Source organism: Acipenser ruthenus, chromosome 6 (genome assembly GCF_902713425.1).
Source record: "Acipenser ruthenus chromosome 6, fAciRut3.2 maternal haplotype, whole genome shotgun sequence".
Classification (NCBI taxonomy): domain Eukaryota; kingdom Metazoa; phylum Chordata; class Actinopteri; order Acipenseriformes; family Acipenseridae; genus Acipenser; species Acipenser ruthenus.
Genome location: NC_081194.1, coordinates 56,089,174 through 56,108,501, shown reverse-complemented (window position 1 = coordinate 56,108,501; position 19,328 = coordinate 56,089,174). Strand labels below are relative to the sequence as shown.

The window sequence follows — 19,328 nt, the reverse complement described above, 5'->3', positions numbered from 1 at the left end:
TTCTATTCCTGTTTTGTGTCTCTGATTGGTTTCTGAGCTTGTCTGAGCAAACTGAATTCTGCTCAGCTGCAATGGAGAGGAACTACTCAATAGCCATTTTATTTTGAGAAAAGAAGATACATTTTAAAAGAGGACTTCTCTGCACTGTTGCAAAGGGTGCACTCTTACCCGGATATTTCCAAGTTAGAGAATTTAAAAACAAGAACTTGGACTTCAGTGTAACTATACAAAGTTTCATACAGTTTCATCACAAAGAGTTGACTGGCTCGGAGTGCCTCCACTATAGCCCGTCAGCTGGGATACACATCCCCAGGGCGTTGAATAAATCACAACAGAAAAAAGCAACAGGGTAAAAGCACACAGATGAAGGCAGTAACCTGGCCTGAGATTTGAGATTACTGGAGTGATAACCATTGCTTTAAAATCAATTTTCTTACTCATCAATTACTTTATAATTTGGTGCATCACTTGTTTTTTGAGGCTATACAAATATAACACTGCTGTAGATAAAACTGCCGAATCCTGGGGCTGTTGGTCCAATTGGATTTTTAGCACTGGGGTTTTAACTAACAGAAAGCTGCCGCAGCAACTTCTCTTCTTTGAGCTGTATCATAAATTCTCAAATGAAAGCGTAAGAAAACAAGCAAGATTTTCAACACAACTAGCACAGTTGTAATGCACTAGTACCAATGGATTAAGAAAATTGATTAAAAAAAAGTAAAGGTTGCATTGCAACTGAGGATGCTTTAAGGTAACCATTATGGTTACTGAAAGTGAGCCTTTGTTAGCACTCATTCAAAATATCCATAGAAAACTTACCTTTTGCACTTCCAGGTCTTAAATGTGCAGTTTTGCAATGAACACATGTTATAATTAACATGACTTCCAGTAATACACTAGGCTAAATAAAGCTCTGTTTGCGAGCCATGCTTTCAGATAGTGTTAAGAGTAAGTTGAAGGACCTAAGAAGTGCAAGAGTTAAATATTTTCTGCAAGTAAGGCAAGGAAACAGAACTTTCTTTAAACTAGTCTAGTGCTAGATAGGTTTCAAAATCAACATACATAATTTCTATAACATGTGTTTCTTTCAAAACTACACATTAGAGACCCATGTATCTAATGGAAGTGCAAAACAGGTAAGATTTATGTACATATTTTGTCAGCTGCAATCACTATGATAATTCAAAAGTGTAGTACTTTTATGATGTACATTGTCAATAAGTGAAGGATAGAAAGAGAAACAGCACAGAGGAACACACCAGCTTGTTCTTCACCTCCTCTCTCACCAGGAAGGCTGCGGTATTGAAAGAGAGAGACAGGGACTCAGAAACAACATTTCTGAGAACGCAAACACCACAAGACACAAGTGACAAGCAGGTACAGTACATACAAGAGCCCCTGGACTCCCAGCTTTCTTCAGCCAGTCACTTATTATTTTTTTTACTCATAGATAGCTGATCAAAGTACGTCATAGGAGGTATCCACTCGCCAGCCACAAGGAATACATTGATTATCAAAGGCAAGCAGGAAGGATTAAACAATGATCCACCTGAAATATAATGGAAATGTAATGCCCCAGATCAGTCTCACCCAGCGGTCCAGATAAGCTGCATACCTGCCGTTTTTACCCATTACAAAATTCAAAATACGCACTAAATTTTAATTTAATTTGTAAAAATACGCATAGAAATTTTGTTGCACAGCTTGTCTGCCTCCCCAAAAACTTCCATTAACAACTACATCTCCCAGAAAACAATGTCTTCAGTTACTAGGAAACTGTACAGAAGAAAAAAAAAAACAACCCAACAAACGGTATCCAATCTCTGGCTAGCCCTGTTGTCTTTGCAGCCAATCACAGTAAGAATAAGAAAACTTCGAAGCTACACAGGTTGAAGCAGAAACACCCCAGTCCAGCTACAAATCCAACTGGAACCATCGTCAGAGGCAACCGCTAAAAAAAGGTGACTATAACACTAAACAAACTGTTTTATAACATTAATGCATTTCCTTATTTTATTTCTCTGTACAGCTTAATATTAAAGTTTTAACATGTTCACTCAGTTTAAGAATTGAATGTTAAAATAGAAGTAATGTAATTCATTTGCAGTCAGTGTGATAACACAAAAAAAATTCGCTGAGCCGATAAAGAACCTTGTAGAACACACGCGTGATTGTACAGTAGTTCAAAGTAACAGTTAAAATGGAAGGCTCTTTTTTAATGCTTACCCCAATACAATTAAAGATTGTACAGTATTTATCAAGACTTCAAGACTTCACAGTATTTATCATGACTTCAAGGTTGAATTTTACCCTCTGAAAATACATTTTACTCTCTGTGTTAAAATTAGAGGGTAAGTTACTCTCAGACCCCAAACCTTATCTGGAGCGCTGGTCTCACCTAGGTTAGTGCTGTCCCCCAACAGGGAAATATGGTGAATGCCTAGATAGAACATGCCCAAAGATTTCCAAGCAACACACTTTATTATATACAACAGTAACGCCTGAACTCTCTGGAATTCATGTCGAGCTGTACCGCCTTCAACCAGGGTTAGAATACAGACAATACAACTGACACGGAGCACTGTTCACACAGCTGAAATTCATATCAACCCTTCAAGACCAGCACATATTGTTTAAATTAAAATGGGATCATTAAATGTAAATATGGTAAGCTTACTTCATTAACAGAACCTGATCAGTGCCAATGTTGAACGAACTAGTAGTCCAAGATTAGTTTAAAAAAAAAAAAAAAAAAAAAAAAATCAGGAAAACCTGTCCACAGTAGTTTTATTTTTGTTCCTGCTGTGTGATGGCCACACCTCAGCATTTGTATTATTGTACATCTCAGATTTAAGTTTAATCCTTGTGATTAAAGGAAGAGACACCTCCTCCTTGCCGTCCCTTTGCTGGGCCAACCCCTGGCCTCCCTGCCCCTCACCTGCTTGAGGCTGGGTGCGGTCCTCGTGCCCCCGTGTGACCTCATGTGGCCGTTGAGGGCGGGTAGACTCTTGAACTCCTTCTGACACATGGAGCACACCAGCTTGTTCTTCACCTCCACTCTCTCCGGGAAGCCTGCGTTATTGAGGACGCTGTGTACAGACAGAAACCAGTCAAGCAGACAGAAGATTTGGCTAACTACCAGGTTATGATCAAGTACAAAGGCGAGCCATAAAAAGGCACACACCTTTAATAAAACACTGTTGCAACCACCGATTAAGCTTACTTTATGAAATAAGGCGACCACAATCATTTCTATCCCCTCTGAAACTGTGGTTAGTTTAATGATTTTCAATTTACTAAGAGGGTACAGTGCATTACTAAAGACAACAACACGCCTTTTACCTGTGGTCAGGAGAGGTGGGATCTCGCCTCTCTGTTGTTAATGACACCTATGGAGTACAAAGAAAACTTTTTACTGTCAGGTTTGGAGTTCAGGCAGCTATCAAAAGGATGAAACAAGTAGACAGAGCGCAGTACCAGAATCAAGACCCTGCTGTCAGTCTGCTGCATGGTATCACAGGTGCACTCAGCAATTACCGCAAGTAAACTAAATCCATGCTACTTGTTTCATATGAATTACTTATTGTTTAAATGACCTTTATTTGCAGTATTATTACCACTTATTGACAAACATGCTATGCAGTACAGTACTACCAGGTGCAGTTGGCAATGACAATGTCTTTCAAATCTAAAAACAATGCAGCAATGAAGTTACATGCTAGTTAGTGGCCAGATCATTTTCCCCCTTTCGACACACGCCTGTGCCTGAGATGAAGCTACCCGAGATGCCATGGAGCAATCTAAGAATCCAATGTTGCTTTATTAAAATGTACAAACTAATTAATAACGAATACTGTAGTTACCTGGGGCCACAGTGTACTGGGTGACTGCTGCTTCTGTGGCCCTCCTTTGCTACTCGCCAGCTGCATGGTAGACAGTGCCTCATTGAGACACCTCTGCCCCAGCTGGTGTGGGGGGCTGGGGACACCCATGTTGGGTAGGACCTCCCTGCAGGCCAGGCCATCGTTTCTGCCCTCTGGGAGCCCAGAGACCGCAGCGGCAGCAGGGACCCCTGGGTTCCGAGGCTGGCAGCCGGGCTCCAGGAGGTACTGTTTGGGTGGAGACTGCAGGGCATGCTCTTCCTGGGCCTGTACCTGCTGCTGCAAATGGATGTTCTGTTGGTAGACCTGCCGATGATACTGCAGCTGGGTTGATGCCGACTGCTGCTGCTGCTCCTGATAGTAATAGGGGTCTGCCCCGGAGGAGAGCTGGATGTGTTGGACAGGGTGTGCTTGCTCCTGGTGAGCGTACTGGAGCTGCTGCTGTACAGTTTTACGGTTCTGGTGGTAGGGTGATGGGGAAGCCAGCGGTTGCATTTGCTGTTGCTGTTGTTGTAGTTGCAACTGATGCATGGCTGCTTGTGCTTGCTTGTGGTAATAAGTGCTCCGTTGCTGCTGCAATTGCTGCAGAAGTGCATGCGCAGTCTGTTGCTGGGGTTTCTGCTGTTGCTGCAGGTAGTACTGCGCTTGCTGATGCTGTTGCATCTGCTGCTGGGACTGCAGGCTTTGCATCTGTTGCCGTTGTTGCAATGCCTGCAAGTGCTGCATTTGTGCCACCCGTTGTTGCTGCAGCTGTTGCTGTTGGTACTCATAATAGAGCTGCTGTTGCACATCTGTTATCTGTTGTGACTTGGGCTGCGCTGTGTCAAAGGACCTCTGCATCTGCTGTTGCTCCACCTGGTACCTTTGCTGCTGCTGCACGGGTGTCTCCTCGTGCAGGTGGGGTTTCTGGGAGAGGAGCTGCCGCAGGGCTCTGTCTGCAGTGACGTCAGTCAAAGAGGAGGGGGAGGCTGACTGCCCGTGTTGTGCCAGGCTGTGCCCGTTTCCACCAGTGCTGCCTTGGTGGATCCGCAGGTTCTGGTTGGCAAAAACCTGGGTGAAGGAATCCAGCTTCTGTAACACACTGCTCGTGACTTTAGGCTGCCCATCTGCAGCTGTCTGGGCTGTGCAGCTATACTGGTAGCCACCGACACTGCCTGGGTCTGTAGCCTCCCCAGGGCTGGACGAACCCCACATGAGGTTGACCAGGCTGCCCCAAGGCCCAGTCTCTTTGGAGGCCTCTGTCATCCCGGGGAAGCCCTTGGCCGACACTGGCATTGCCGCCCCAGCAGAACTGTCCAGGGGGTCATGAGGGAACTGAGGGGACACTGGGGAAGACTGAGGTGGCTCCAAGCTAGACGACCCGTAGTTGTGGTTCAAGCCTCCACTCATAGTAGCCATGGGATTTGGCTGCTGCTGGTAATAGTCATCGTCCGTGCTGTTCCCTGAGTGATTGGGCTTGTAAAGAGGCTGGTCCCCCATGTTGAGCTGTACTCGTTACAACGTTATTTATTTGTAAATAGAATTTAAAAAACAAAACAAAACAAAAAAATACATATATAAGAATTGGGACCTGAGATTCTCTGAGAGAGTGTTTAATAAAAATAAATGTTATTTTATATATATATATATATATTTAAAATCCTGAATTCGCTCTGCTGCAGCCTCACATTTTCTGCAGGCAACGATGTTTTGGGCTAAATGGCAGGAGATGAAACATTGTCTTCTGGCTAGAACAAAAACAGAAGGAAAGAAAAAGGAAGAGGATGAGATTACTACGGTTACTTTTGTTTAGATGTTATACAAATTTAAACACCTAGAATGTTAACCTCTTGAACTCGAGATACAAAGGTGAATGTGCAATCCAGGTACCAGATTTTGAAATTATTGTAGTTGGTATTTTTTCCCCTGAAATTGGTATAAAATAATAATATTTGAAAATTATGCCTTTATTAAATTATGCATTTATAAAAATTTCATTAACCCTTTAGACTCTTGTGCACTAGATAATCATATTCAATAAAGCAAAACACACAAAAGTTTATCTTGTTTTAAATTTTATTTTTGTATTAACAACAAAAACAAACTATATATACAGATGTAGTCAAAAGTTTACATACCCCAATGGAAATTTATAATTTCTAGAAAATTCTCGAAAACAAACAATTTTAGGAAAAATCTTTCGTAGAAAAAGTTTTGCTTTTGTGGATGAGGAAAAAAGTTACAAGAATTAGATTTCTATAATTATTTATTTCAGCAATTCTTTTTTGTAAAACTCCAAAAATGCTAATTCAAAGGTATTCATACCCTGACAAAGAAAATTAAATTAATAGCTAGTTGAGGTACCTTTAGCAATAACAACCTCTTTTAAACAATTAGGATATTTGTCAATGAGCTTTTGGCATGATTCTTTAGTGATTTTTGACCATTCTTCTACGCGAAATTGTTCCAGTTCATTTAAATTCCGAGGACTTCTCTTTATTATTATTATATATTTCTTAGCAGATGCCCTTATCCAGGGTGACTTACAAAAAATACAAGATATCACATTACTTTTTTACAGTCCCGAAATAATAGACACGATATTATACACACACAGAACACAAAACACGATCACAAGTCCAGAGTGAGTGCTGAAATGCAAGTGGTGAAATGTATTTATTCATATACAAGTTATTCAGGGGGTACGAGTGCAGTGAAATCCGGGTTGGGTGCTGGCCTTAAGCGACAGCTCCCGGATGTGTTAGCCGTCTATAAAAGACAACTAGTACAATTAACACGGCACACAAAACAAAACATGAAACACTCAAGGTACAAACACGGTCCTTCAGTTGTTCTCTCACAACCATAACAAAGGAACAGTTCACATCGTCACATCCCCTTTTATACCATCAGTCACGCCCCCTTGGTTAGCGAGTGCAATTGTTTTCCTCCAATGCGTGATTGCCACATCGCTTCCTGTCTGGGGCGTGACTTGGTGTACTGTGACTCCGCCCCCTTTCTAGATGGCCGACTTCCACCTTTCCCTGGAATGAACTGCCAAACCATCCAGTCCGGGGCACACTGTTCCCTTTACACAGCGCCCTCACATGTCGGGTGGGAGATTTGTAACTCATTCTTTCTCTGTCACACAGTACCATGAGTCTTGTACATCTTGATAATAGAAACAATAGTTGAAATTGGGATACTCAAATGCTTGGAAATCTTCTTGTATCCTTCTTCAGCTTTATGACAATAAATAATTTTCTGTCTAAGGTCTTCAGATAGCTCTTTACTTTTTCCCCATATTAACTTATTGGTAATGACAGCAATCATCCTATGCCTAACCCTTTAATACTCTCTAAGAATGTTCACCTACAATCCAGCGTTTTCTAGACTTTTCTAGAATTAGGTTCTGCATTATCGTATTGAAATTTCTAGCACCTTGTAGACAATACTATCATAGCATCAAAGGGTATGAATAATTGTAGACATCTATTTCTTGTAACTTTCACAAAAGCAAAACTTTTGCTACAAAAGATTTTTCCTAAAATTCTTTGTTTTCAAAAAATTTCTAGAAAAAAGGTTGTGTTGGTGGGAACTAACATTGTATTGTACACCCTCAAGTAGGGATGTATCCGAAGGTTCAAAGGGTCGCCAGCCAGGGATTCGAAGATTGTTTTAAACCTTCGAAGGTTCATCAGACGGGTTCACGCACTGTATTGTTTTTGGTTTTTTTTGACAATGTGTGAATACTATAAATCACACATTAAATGTCACGCAGACGTAATATTCGATCTTTTGATTTGTATAATGCATATCACGTAAACAAAAGTTGTTATTAAAATCCGCTACCAAATCGTTAATGTAACAACTCTACATGGCACCGCTGCCGTGTATGGAGCAGGGTATAAAGTATCCAAAGCAGTGGGCTAGTACATCTAAGCTGTAAATTGCTTCAGTAAAATATGTACTGAATACCTCGTGTACCAGACAGTGTAAGAGAAGTGCTATGGTAGAATATGTTTGAAACATACAAAATATATGCTAACACTAATAATTTTCATTTCAAAAACTGAGCACCATCCGCCCCTCTCCGCTCCAGCTCGTGCTATCCAGAAGCCAACCTTTACATTTCTTCATTGGTCGTCTCGACAGCAAAGCGTCGTAGCGTGCGTAAGGCGTAAGCTGTATTTAAAGAAATGTCTCAAAACCCCTCTGCTGTTTGGGATTTTTTTTGTTAAATGCCCAGACGACCAAAAATAAAGTTTAATGTAAACTGTGCAAGCGACTCGTATCATGGAGGCATAACCACTTGACAAGCGTAAGTTCATATTATTATTAGTATTATTAATATTTTTAGTAGTAGTAAAATGTGACTGATAACCTGCTTGGAATGGTGACTGTTAAATAAAGCTTTGTCCGCTGCAGTTGGTGCTGGTGCAATGCTTACTATATCGCAAGCAGGCTCAATTACGTGTAAATAAACAATGTGTATTTTTATTTAAATTATAAAAACATGATTACTGTTCTATACAACGTATTTTTTAACTACATGTGAATGTTTTATTCCATTAAAATGGATTACCTGTAAAATAATAGGATTTTCAATCAAATATAAACTAATATGGTGACGTCACCAATAAATTATGCAAAAGAGTACCATCGAAGGTTCGAATCTTCCTTCGGTAATGTGTTCCGAACCTTCGAAGGTCAAAATGTACCCTTCGTTGCAGCCCTATATATATATATATATATATATATATATATATATATCAATCACACACACACACACACACACACACACACACACACACACACAGTAAAATAAACATTTTAATACGCATAACAGAAATACTTTACTTTTATGTAAAGTATGCACACAAATTACACAATATATAAAAGGCATATACTTTAGTTGATTGTTTCCTGTGGTATCTTCAACTGTTCTCAATGTCTTCACAGATAGATATTTTGCAGGGAACGCAATTGGATAACAAAATTAACTGATGATTTCGACCTCTCTTTCCCAACTTCAAAACACATATCACATCACTAACACTGCCTTAGGGCATTATGACAGAGACAGACAGAATCTGAGGGGCAAATCTCAGTACAAAGGGTACGCAGCCAGAGCGCTGTGTTTTTGTTTGTTCATTTGTGTAGCAGAGGACTAGCGAGTCGGGAGCTGCAGCCATGGAGCCAGCACGACTAGCACTGCAGAGCACAGCACAACCCAGCCCAACAGAGCAGCACTGCACTACAACCCAGCCCAACAGAGCAGCACTGCACTACAACCCAGCCCAACAGAGCAGCACTACAAATAAAATGTCAAATATACACTATGTATTTCGTTGGTTTTGTAGATTTGCTATGTTTTTTACTTATTTTAATACTGCACATAATTATATAGTTTAGAAAATGCTACTTACCAAAACCATGCTGCACGTGAACTGTATTACATAATAATTTCCTTTATTCCGATTCCAGTGGTGTTTTCTCAATGCAAGATGTATTGTAGGCATATATACAGTGCCGTTTTATCATGCTCGATAGGCCTACTAGCGAAATGGTCAAGAGACAGTTGGTGCTTAACACATACGGAATAATTTTGGCCCTGAATTTTAGCATTTTTGGTCATAGAAAAGATACATTTCACATATTTTATAACTTTACCGTCGGCTTTTTTTTTTTAGTTAATGATGCGTTTTCGGTTCACAAATCTTCTGCACACAATATTTTTAGGCACAACTATAATAACCTATATTTCAGCAGTCACTGCCGAAGCTTATTACATATTCTTCCAGAAGTAATGGTCGGGTGTAACAGGGATACAAGGTTATATTTGCGCCAGGCTATGTTGTTATTAACAAGCCTGATGTTGTCGTCCAAGCTTTACTGTGAAACTGACTGTAAGGGAGGGTGTGTGAGCGCATTCTACTGGACTGGAGAATAAAACATGGGAGTTTAATTATGAAAACGCAAGTGTAAACAAACACGTACAAAGATTAGCCTGTCATCAGACATGCCATGGTAATACAAAATGCATTCATTTACTGCGTATCGGTATTGATTGCGTCTGGTCAGGGAAGGGGGACACACGGGCGCGTTAAGAGAATTTCAGCGAGACATTTTTTATTTCAGCGGGGCATTGGCACAATGGCACGAACACTGCGGATGCAAAGGTTTGAGCAGAACTCTCTGTAGTCGTGAAAGCGCAGCAGCAGAAGCTGTCACGTTGCAAAGAATAATGTGAGGCTGAAAGCTACAGCAGCACCGAGCACAGCCTCATAAAGCGGTCTGGGTAACCATGGTAACTGACACGCAACATTAAACTGAGGCGCTGAATGGCTGACTGCATTTACGTCGCCTACCAAGCGATGAGAACGTTGCAGAGTCAATGAATCGATGAGGCCGAGGCGCTGATCTGATCAGCAGCAGTGACTCTGTGGTTTAGCGATCCCTTCTTTTGAAGAAAGAGACGTCGTGTGTGACTTTAACAAAAGGGATTTTTTTATAGTACAAACAGAAACGATCGTCACTAGTGACGATTCCACAATTTTTTTTGTCGTCACTTTCAAAAAACATTCGCAAATTATGACAGTGACGAGCGACAGCGAAACCCCTGAACCCAGCCCAACAGAGCACCACTGCACTACAACCCAGCCCAACAGAGCACCACTGCACTACAACCCAGCCGAACAGAGCAGCACTGCACTACAACCCAGCCCAACAGAGCACCACTGCAACACAACCGAGCCCAACAGAGCAGCACTGCACTACAACCCAGCCCAACAGAGCAGCACTGTACTACAACCCAGCCCAACACAGCAGCACTGTACTACAACCGGAGCACATACCCATGCACTTGTGGATTACTGTACTGTGTTATTATTTTGTGAAACCTTTTTGTTTGGGACTGAAAACCCGCCATTTTACCCCTATACCAGCAATGTAAAACGGTGTGTTTTCAGTCCCAAACAAAAATGTTTCACAAAATAATAACACAGTACAGTGATTATTATTAATTAAACAACTGACAATTTTGGTAATTATAAGACTGTTTGGACATTCACTCTGTCACCTACACCACTGACCCCGACAGGCATGTATACAAAAATATCAGATTGAAAAAAAAAAACAGAATAGACGGCAAACCTTGACGTTTCATTTGATGTTTCATTGTAGAATTAATATTTTGTGTTTTGCTTTTTTGTCCCATTAAGTGAAATACCAAGTATATATGATGAAATGTAGGACAGATATACATGCAATTGCTAACTTCCCCCCTGATCTGGTAACTATATGTATCAAACATGACCAAGGTAGCTTTTTTTAATTTGGAGGAGAATTTGAAATAATATTTGTATACCTCCATGGATAATCTAATTTTTTTTTATTGCTGAAAGCGGAGAATTCTGAAACGAAACAGATCATGTGGACAACAAATGCTGTATTGTTATTCACAACTGGTTTCAAGAGTGCTCCACCACACACCTATACCCAAGTACAGCATGCTTCTTTGAGGACTGACAATGCTGAAATGTGAAAGACTCTCCCTTCAGTTTCTGTTCAGAGGCACCATCAGCAATGAACACAGTGAAAAAATTAAAAAAAAACATTTAAATACTCACTAAATGGGGGGGGCCTCTCATGCTCCGCTCTGTTCGAAAGCCAGATGCACTGTCCTCTAGTGATGTACCAGGTGGGAGGGCCTCCAAAGAGCTTGTTTGTACAGAGGTTCTTCTCTCATTGCCTGTAACAACCAAGCAGGAGATTGAAGAGTGATAGGACGGTCTCTATCACTCCTCTACAGCAGTGGTTCTCAAACTGGGGGGCTGTGTCACTGGGGGGCTGTGTCACTGGGGGTGGGTGGGCGGGGGTGTTAGAAGGTTCAGGATTTTTTTTTTTGTTTTAATTACGGTGCACATCTTAACCTACTGTATAACAGGTGGATAATTTATTTGGGCTTTATTGCCTGTTTTGATTGGATCGCCAATAATACTTCCACCAATCAGAGGGTTGCATACAGTACTCGTAGCGATCCTGCCCTCTGTCAGACTGGTATACAGAACAGGTTAAAGAAGCGCTGGACAAGAGAAATAATGTGTTAGATGTCAAAGTGATGAAGCTTGAAAACACTGAAAGTAGACCGGACATTTCCATCAATGGATTTAAAAAAATGTGGAATTGATGATGCGATCAGAAACCCAGTGGCACTGTACACTGCCTGCTACTGTAGGACTGTTATTTTTTTATGTTAAGCATTTTTGTGTGTGTTGTTTTTTTTACAAGGGTTTAATTAAGTAGCAGCCAACACTGTTTGTGTCAGGCTTGTTGAAAGTCTGTAACAAAATGGTTGATTGTTATTGTCGAAACGTTGTAGATACGACTATTAGTGCAGGCATTGTGCAGGTATCGCAAAGTCCATAAACAAAACAAAACAAAAACAAAACATTAAAACGTTTTGCACCGTACAAAACTGAGCTGATTTTGCCAGTGCTTGTTATTCTATTAACCAGTTTGAAATGATTTTGAAGAAATAAAAGCATTTTCGTTTCGGCTTTATTGTTAAAGATTTCACATGTGGCAATAGCCCTACAATTACTTCATGCTGGTACTGTGATCGTTCTGCTGTGTTATGTTGTGAACCACAGCTAAGATTTAAAACTGAGAGATAGCAAATGCGTATCGTAAAAGTTTGCCTTAAAATTAAGGGCCATATAAGAACTATAAATACTGTAAAATTATTAGGGCCTTTGTTGCGCTCCAAGATGCTGCAGTTACATTGTAGGTGATATAATGAGTTACTGTAAATGTTTTAGCAGACATTTAATTAAGTAAACATTTATTTAAATGTTTTAGGAATTAAAAGTATAAAATGCAAAAAACTGTGACTTTTTTGTGTGAACGTGCCAAGTGAAAGAAAGGTAGCAAATACGCCGAATTTAATACCAGCCAAAATGTCCCGTTATACGCTATATATTAACTTAAAACAAATCTTTATGCTGACACCTCCAGGCATGCCAAAGTTTGTAAATTGCGCAGTTCATCTGACTGGTGCCTTTTAAGCTTGCATATTTTTGGATGAAGTCCACTACCATCTGGTAATGTATGTTGTTTATCAGCTTGCTGTGTGGTAAGCGTTGGTCACAATCAGTAAACTGTAATTTGCAGTGTTAAGTTTGCTCTTATTATGATGGATTGGTAGCTGGTTCATGCAAAAGAAAAAAAAAAAAAACTAAAAAAAACAGCTGTGACACAGAGAAGTGAGAACCACTGCTCTACAGCATGGAATGGAATACACGCACAGCACTATACCTTATTTCCTGAATAACTTAGGGAACTTTCTCTTGTGCTGGACATATTAACTGTAGGTCGGACAGCTGCTTCAGACTATAATGCCCATGCCTACAATGTGAAAAAAAAGAGTTCAGTATCGTTTTGTGCTTTTCATTTATTTTTATCATGGTTACCTACTTTACACTTTGCTTTTATCAGCATATATTGCAGTAAATCTTCATATGGGTATAGCCTACGGGAGCTCCCTTAGGCAAAACCCCTGGAATCATTATTATTATTATTTGTTTATTCAATTTAGCAGACACCTTTATCCAAGCTGCAGAGTCACTTAAAACAACGTCTCACCCGAAAAACGGAGAACAAGGTTAAGTGACTTGCTCAGGGTCACACAGTGAGTGAGCTGGGATTTGAACCGAGGACCTCCTGGTTACAATCCCTTTTCTTTAACCACTGGTCCTTGAAACATCTTTGACAGCTACACGATCAATGAAATTCAGACTGCACCTTCTTCCAAAACAAACCGCACTGCAAATTGGGGTGTGCCGATTCATCCATTCACGAGGTGAGCTGTGATATTTTTGTTGACGATACAATTACTTGATACAGTGACCCCTGTATTGATACGCTGTTTTAATTTTTTTATTTAAGTAAAATTTGATCTGTTAATATAAACATGAACATACACTAATTCCTGTCTACGCTAATTAGAGAATAGTATTTATTAGCATGCACTCTAGTAGTCTCACCTACCAATCACTGTGTTAAGGGTGTTTTTGTCAAGCTCACCATCAGCTGAACTAAACAGAAGCCAAGCAGAGGCGGGTTATTAATGTTGATAATATCATCAGGGTGACGGCAAAATTCGACCTGCTCATGCTGGTTTAAAATCCAGTGGATTTTTGTGAACCAGAACATGTAGATCATTTAGTGTTCCTCAATAAAAAAAAAAAACTATATAAAATAATTATATTTCTTTTAAAAAGAATCTGCATTTAGAACTTTAAAAAAAAAAAAATCTTTTGTCAGATTCAAAACTTTTGAAAAACTTTTGTTTCTAAGGCCTGTGCACATTTTTACTATTACAGTGCACTCCATTTATAAGAATCACTGATATAAGAATCAACCGCATATAGCAATCAAAACCACTGGGACAAAATCATACCTATACTAACCATCAATCCGTTTATAAGTGTCGCAGGTGACGCTGAACTAGTTATTCTGTGTAGTAAAACATTGGACTCCTTTGCATGGAGGATCTCAGTAAGCTACAGTGCACGGTTCATCAACTGATTCAGATTCAGTTATGTTAAGTCTGCCAACAGATGATGTAGGGCAAGGCAACAACTGAGTGCCCAAAAATATGAATCACAGTGAGTTTTGACCTCCTTTAGTATTCTGGATGGAGGGCATACCTTTCAAAATGACCCTGTGTGAACAAAAGGAAATATATAGAAATAATATGTACAGCTAAACGTGTCCAAGTATCTTATAGGAATGAAGTCAGACATGGAAATTCACACCTGTGCTGGAGAAACATTGGATCAAGGGACTTCTTGTGGAAACAACTAGAGCAAAACCTAGTACAGAAGCTGAATCCTACTGGGAACGTGTGGATATGCTGGACATGGACTAGGCGATTTCAAATATGGAATGTACTTTGATATAAAAGTGAAGGTTTTTTGAAGGAAGGATAAAGAGAAAGTATCCTTGTACTGCCAGTAGGTGGCTCTCTTGCTCCATGAAATAGGTCAGTCCACTCTTGTTTTGGATAGGACATTTAATTAAATACTTAGTAATCTGGGAATTTCTAAGAAAATATATAATGAACGATTTACCGCTTGTATATCTTATCTTCAGAAAGCATGACGCTTGATAAAAAGCACAATTTCAGCTAAAAAGTGGACGTTAATCACACCTACAAATTTATGTTTCTAAAAACAAGATAAGAAAGGGATTCTTTGCAACATATAAATTAACATTAAAACTTAGCAGCCAAGGTCTTAAGAAAAAACCTGTTTTGGCTGGATTTTGTATGAACAAAGAACAGGGTCAAGCCTAGTTCAGTCATTATAAAATATATAAGAGTTGAATGCATTTATACTGGCCTGTATTTGGATTTAAATCTTAGAGGGAATCACCAAAGAAATAAAGTGATATTATAAATTCTAGGAGCAACTGTTAAACTGAAGTAAATTAATTAAAAGTTTATGTTATAATGCCACATTTATAGTTAAAAAAGAGGTTCAGTGCTAATTGACACTGTTTATAGTTTATAATGGTCAAAGTATAGAAATTAGACATGAAGGTATTGTAAATTAATAAAATAAATGATTAAACCCTTTTTTAGACAGCACGATATTTGAAACTAAAAATAATTATTTGATTTCATAAGATTAATAATATGTTTTAAGTATTTGCTATAATAAGAAAACATATTTAAAACTGACAAGATTTATTGCTTGTTCATGACTTTACTGTAGTGATAAGAAAATTAAAAGTTGGAGCAGTATTCGATTTAATTAAATGGGAAAGTGGTACAGTTTCTTTCTCCTTCTATTGAACAACAAGACCTCTAGACATTATGATATCCATTGAATTATAGAATATAAAAGGTGTTGTGTTATGTTTTTGTGTTAAGTTTGAAATAATATACTATAATGTACCTTGTTGTTAATCCACTATACTATTGTCTAATGATGGTAGATGGAGTCATAATGTGGTTCTTTGAAACTGCTGCATTGAAAAAGGGGCCTCTCTCCTTATCAAGATGTACGGGCTGTAGAGAAAGGAGGGGTAATCTTACATTCCACTCTAACAAAACTGCAAGTCTTATAGATTTGGAGTGTTAAGGTTTATGGAATTAGTGGTTTAGCACAGATAAGAATATATCTTGAAATAATATGCAAAAAATTATGGCTTAACAGACATTGATAGGTCATATATCTAAAAAAGTCTTTGCACAGACTTTGGGCCTTGAAAAAACAAGAGACTGTGGAAATTGCTTGCAAAAGCCTGGTTAGTGCATCTTTTAAGGGATAAATAATTATAATGTAAATTATTACCACTTAAACTTATTGAAACTAATTGACTTGAATGTTGTATGAGACAATCTTTTGTCAAATACCCTGTTAGACAATGGCATATGGAATCAAAACTGACTCATTAACAAAATGATGAAACAATATGAGGTTAAAAGAAACACATACCTTTAATTTAGCAAAATATAAGCAATTAGAAGATGATGTCACATATTAAGAACATCTCTTATATATAACACATATAAAAATAGTGTTTTGCATGCACATATAACAGTAGTGTTTTTATATTATATTATAAACCAAGATCCTGGGAACCTTGGTTCACTTGACTTTTCAGATAAAGGGGTTTGGAGGAAAACAAGGAATGATTTCATAGAGTTAGAGTTGGACAAATATGAAGTCTTGAATTTATTTGGTACATGACCCCAATTAATTCTGAAAAGTTGGTCCGGATCTTTTGAAAACTATTATTTGTAAAAAGGGATAAGAGCTGTCTCAACAGATTAATGATTGGAGTTAATTAAGGCATCCCATGTATTCCAATGAGACGAAAAACCTATATAACTCCTAAGTAATTACAATGGAGTACCACATTCATCCCAGACAGGGTAATGTGGTCCATCTTCTGCAGACCTACACAATTGAGCTGATTGAACAATTGAGCTGTTTCATTTGCCTGGTGAAGAGTCATATTCCTTTACGATTTATATTAAAGGGTAAGCATTAATCAATTATTATTTTATCTCACATGTATTGCATGTATTGCTATAAGGGACTCACGCTATGTTTAGAGGATAGGAGAACATTTGTTGAATGTGCTGAAATAGGCTACTGGGTGTTTTAGTATTGTAGTCGTGGCCGACCTGCAGGCTGCACGAACACATAAAAATGTATTAAAGTGTTACAGTTAATATCTGTTAAGACACTGGACTGCCCAGAACGTCTGTCAGCTGGGGATATGAAGTAGCCTGTAGCTACTCAATCCAATATTTAATCGTTAATAAACCGAATGAGTACTGATCATACTCCGATTCTTAAAAAAAACACTTTTGATGCATGAGTCTGTCAATTTCTTGGGTACTATATTAGTCATCCGGATATACTGCGGGTCCAGAGCACGAACTATACCCCACTAGGAGTAATAACATCTCTGTCCTCCTAACGTCTCCCCTGAGATAAGAGTGTGTGCTCAGCAAACAAAAAGAGTATGTAAAGAAATCTGAACCCTCAGAATTCGTGACATAAGAATCAATTCGGAGCAAACTGACTACATGTAATAAGGTACTTGAGCAATTGCAATGATGTGTACAGCCAATAAAGATGTTTTTTTAATTTGATCACATCTCAAGTGATTAGGCACGTACGCAGCGTGGATAGTGCAATGATGCAAGAAACACTATATTGTTTGTAATCAAACGCCACTGTGCCACTGCATTGTGCAGGTATGTTTTTTTTTGTGTTCTCTGTTAGTGAAAATGTGTTTCAATAAAGTGAATACACATTAATTGAATACATGCTGAGTACAGCAGTGCTATTGTGTGATATGGATTGCGGTGTGATGTGGATTGCGGTGCAGTGAGGAGGAGGAGGAGGAGGAGGGGGGTGGGATTGCAAAGCTTTGCATCTCTGCTTAATGAAAAACTGAGATTTGCTTCACAACCCAGATGTTTAAATGCAGTGGTAGTCCTGATAGTAAAATACTGTACTGTAATGTCATTTTAATTCAAAGGCCATTACACATAACACCGCATGGCAGTTAAACTAGGTACCCACCGATCACTTCTCAAGTATACTGTAGTAAAATAGGATTCTGCAGCCTTGAGTAAACATAATTGTGACCATATAACAAGCTGCTTACCCACGAGGACTTGTTGTGATGTATTGTCCTCAATGGTATTTAAACTGCTGATGGCACACTTTTGCTAACTGTAATGCGACAGAGTGGCCGAGAACAGTGTAAATTATCAGGTTGGAGTCTTGATTTACAGTTTTAAAACGTGTTGGTTTTATTTTTCTTATATTACAAATGCTGGATTTCTTACTCACTCTTTGGTTTCTGTTTCTTTTTCTTTCTTCTGCTTCCTTACTCCTCTATACCCCCATCACATAGTAATGTTGTTGAAGCTGACACCCTGGGATCCTTCAAGAAGCTGCTTGATGAGATTCTGGGATCAGTAAGCTACTAACAACCAAACGAGCAAGATGGGCTGAATGGCCTCCTCTCGTTTGTAAACTTTCTTATGTTCTTATCAAAATGCTGTCGGCTAAGCCGTTTTTATAGAGGTGCCATTAACTTCAACAAGCAAACAGTTAACCAATTGACCATTATCCTTAATTCGTTAAGGAAATGCAGCTGTGGATTTTTCGTGGGCGTGCGTACATGCGGGAACTCGTGACATTTAGTGGTCACCCCATTACACTGCAGGGAACAAGCTCTCATTCTCATACTAAGTTTGATTCTGCAAACCAGTAATCATATTGGTCCGCTTTTAAGAATCAACCGCTTATAAGAATCAAATCATCTGGGCTCCGTATTGGCACCTGTAACTCAAAAATGCTGCCTCTCCCTTTAAAAGCATGTGTCAATATTTACGAATGCGCTATGACGTCACTCTGTTAGGGAAAAAAAACGCATATCACGTTTTAATAAACTGAAGAGAAAGAAGGACGGTAATAAATAATAATAATAATTTCATCGAATACGTGTAAATGCAGATAGGTGCTGTATTAACACCAACAGAATACGGTAAACCCCAGTTTCATGCAAAAGTTGTGACGGTGACCAAACGCGAGCAAGTGTTGTGCAAAAATGTAGTATTTAATATCGAATAGCAGTATCCAACTCACTGCAATTTAAACTTGTTTTTACTGAAAGAGATGTCGTCTGTGTTGCCTGCTGTCAGACTTCACTAACACTGAGCATGCGAGCTGCAGCATGCTATTTCACATGTTACAACTAGGGGTGAGACCGAATAGTCGAACATTCGACTATTCGATAACGATGGCACCTATCGACAAGTGAATCCAACATTCGAAAGCTAAAAAAAAAAAAAAAAATGTATATATTGATTTTATTTTAAAGGCTGTACTGCTGATTGGCTCTCTATGTAGCGGTAATGAAGATTGACTG

The 19,328-nt window shown here is 39.0% G+C and overlaps 1 protein-coding gene across 8 annotated transcripts in view; it reads right to left on the bottom strand.

Moving 5' to 3' along the window:
- Positions 1–19,328, bottom strand: part of LOC117411115 (transcriptional-regulating factor 1-like) — a 102,727-nt gene that overhangs the window by 24,873 nt on the left and 58,526 nt on the right. For 5 of the 8 annotated variants that reach the window (XM_059025556.1, XM_034018276.3, XM_034018278.3 and 2 more), the window contains 5 exons: positions 13,179–13,268; positions 11,492–11,613; positions 3,864–5,608; positions 3,343–3,389; positions 2,939–3,089 (listed from right to left, as the gene is read on the bottom strand). In XM_059025556.1, the coding sequence (XP_058881539.1) occupies positions 2,939–3,089; positions 3,343–3,389; positions 3,864–5,360 (1,695 nt within the window). In that variant the 5' untranslated portion in view covers positions 5,361–5,608; positions 11,492–11,613; positions 13,179–13,268. The remainder of the gene's footprint in view (positions 1–2,938; positions 3,090–3,342; positions 3,390–3,863; positions 5,609–11,491; positions 11,614–13,178; positions 13,269–19,328) is intronic. The other 3 variants (XM_059025552.1, XM_059025554.1, XM_059025551.1) reach the window with 3 other exon arrangements.